This window comes from Pteropus vampyrus, unplaced genomic scaffold, assembly GCF_000151845.1.
Source record: "Pteropus vampyrus isolate Shadow unplaced genomic scaffold, Pvam_2.0 Scaffold6631, whole genome shotgun sequence".
Lineage (NCBI taxonomy): Eukaryota > Metazoa > Chordata > Mammalia > Chiroptera > Pteropodidae > Pteropus > Pteropus vampyrus.
Window position 1 is genome coordinate 4,310 of NW_011895412.1, and position 1,837 is coordinate 6,146.

At 62.4% G+C, this 1,837-nt stretch overlaps 1 protein-coding gene across 5 annotated transcripts; it reads left to right on the forward strand.

Annotated features, from left to right (window-relative positions):
• The first annotated feature begins 6 nt into the window (after positions 1-6).
• LOC105310586 (sugar transporter SWEET1-like) lies at positions 7-1,827 on the forward strand. Of its 5 annotated transcripts, none has more exons than XM_023526781.1 (5): positions 7-270; positions 448-525; positions 660-783; positions 1,337-1,498; positions 1,684-1,827. In XM_023526781.1, exons 1-5 carry the CDS (start codon positions 77-79, stop codon positions 1,825-1,827), a joined length of 702 nt encoding a protein of 233 aa, XP_023382549.1. In that variant the 5' UTR covers positions 7-76. The 5 variants fall into 5 exon arrangements, with proteins under 5 accessions (XP_023382549.1, XP_023382550.1, XP_011385042.1 ...); XM_023526782.1 differs by having other exon boundaries at positions 1,355-1,498; XM_011386740.1 differs by having other exon boundaries at positions 7-152.
• The last annotated feature ends 10 nt before the right edge of the window (positions 1,828-1,837 follow it).

Below are 1,837 nucleotides of genomic sequence, written 5' to 3' on the forward strand. Positions count from 1 at the left end.
GCTCCGACGTCGCGGGCCGGCACCCCGCTCGCCTACCGGCGGCGCCGAGCGCGGGAGCCGGCTTGGGGAGGAATGGATGCGGGCGGCGTGGCGGACGCGCTGCTCTCCGGGGCCTGCGTGCTCTTCACCCTCGGCATGTTCTCCACCGGCCTGTGAGAGCGCGCGCGGAGGGCTGGGGCAGGCCCGGGGAGTCAGGAAGGAGCCGGAGGGGACGGAGACGTGGCCGCGGCCCCAGGCTGCATCCGGAACCTGGGGTCAAAGTGGAACCGGGTCGGAGGGGTCGGGATGCCAGGGCGGGGCTGGTCATTTGACCTGAAGGCAAGGGAGCTGAGGGAGGGGCCGGGGGTCTGCGGTCGTCCCGGAGGATGACGGCATTGGGGATCTCGACTCGCCAGCAGCCTGGTTCTCCCCTCCCCTCTCACTCCTGCCTTCGGGGCCCCGTTACAGCTCGGACCTCAGGCACATGCGAATGACACGGAGGGTGGACAATGTCCAGTTCCTGCCCTTTCTCACCACGGATGTCAAGTGAGAGGGGCGACGACTGCGGCGGGAAAGGCGGTCCGAGGGAGGTGGGGGAGGGTGAGAGGACCGTGGCAGAGACCACTTGGGGCCCCCTCCCACGCCCTCACGGGCGACTGCTCCTCCCCTGCACCCTGCAGCAACCTAAGCTGGCTGAGCTACGGCACCCTGAAGGGAGACGGGACCCTGATCGTCGTGAACGCCGTGGGTGCTGTGCTTCAGACCCTGTACATCTCGGTGTATCTGCACTACTGCCCTCGGAAGGTAGACGCTCTCCCTTGCACCCCCGCCCCCACTCGGCTGCACGCCCTGCCCTGCCTCGCTGGCAGGACAAACACTGTTTCCTAGAAGACCAACAGGCTGGCACTGCCACCTGTTCCTGGAAGGCCCCTCCAGCCTTGCAGTTCTCCCTGCACGAAACCGCCCTGAGACTCACACAAGCCCCTTTTCTGGCAAGGCTGGGAGCTCTGCCCGCCCAGTGGTGCCTTGCTGCCCAGCGAGCTGCAGGGAAGGGCTTTTTGTCTCCATAGTTCCTCCAGAGCCAGGGCCACCGGCTCTGCTTCCCTATTCAATCATGCAAGCATTTATTAAGCTCCTACTGTGTATACCACGCTCACAAAAAGGTATTTTTCCCTTCCTGAGCAACCTCCAGTGTTGTGGGTGGATGAAGCCACTGCTGGGGGAAAGGCTGTGACAGGTGCAATACTGGAGGCTTAGACAAAGGGTGCACGGTGGCCTGGGAGAGGGCAGGATGAATTAATTTCAGCAGAGAGGGCTCCTGGCCCATCCAGAAGTAAGACTCTTCCCTCCCTGGCAGCATGCTGTGCTCCTACAGACCGCAGCCCTGCTCGGGGTCCTCCTCCTGGGTTTTGGCTACTTTTGGCTCCTGGTGCCCAACACCGAAGCCAGGCTTCAGCAGCTAGGCCTCTTCTGCAGTGTCTTCACCATCAGTATGTACCTCTCGCCACTGGCCGACTTGGTGAGTGAGGTGTCCAGGGAGGTGGCGGGGGAGATAAGGGTCAGGCTCGGTAGAGGTGGGGAGTGGGGAGCAGGAGGGAAAGGCTGGGTCACAAGACCAGGTGGCATGTTTGACTTTGGAAGAAACTTAGACAACGTGGAAGCTTTGCTGTGTCTGGGCTCGAACTGTCTCATCCTCTCCCACAGGCCAAAGTCATTCAGACTAAATCAACCCAACGTCTCTCCTTCTCACTCACCATAGCCACCCTCCTCACCTCTGCCTCCTGGACCCTCTACGGGTTTCGACTCAGAGATCCCTACATCATGGTGCGCAGCACTGGGAAGGGGTGACAGGTGTGCC

What these genes read in the sequence shown, in the direction of transcription:
- LOC105310586 (XM_023526781.1), top strand. Translation starts at nt 77, where the DNA reads ATGCGGGCGGCGTGGCGGACGCGCTGCTCTCCGGGGCCTGCGTGCTCT. An exon ending in TGGGGTCAAAGTGGAACCGG is followed by an intron (nt 271 to 447) that starts GTCGGAGGGGTC and finishes GCCCCGTTACAG; the next exon opens with CTCGGACCTCAGGCACATGC. An exon ending in TTTCTCACCACGGATGTCAA is followed by an intron (nt 526 to 659) that starts GTGAGAGGGGCG and finishes TGCACCCTGCAG; the next exon opens with CAACCTAAGCTGGCTGAGCT.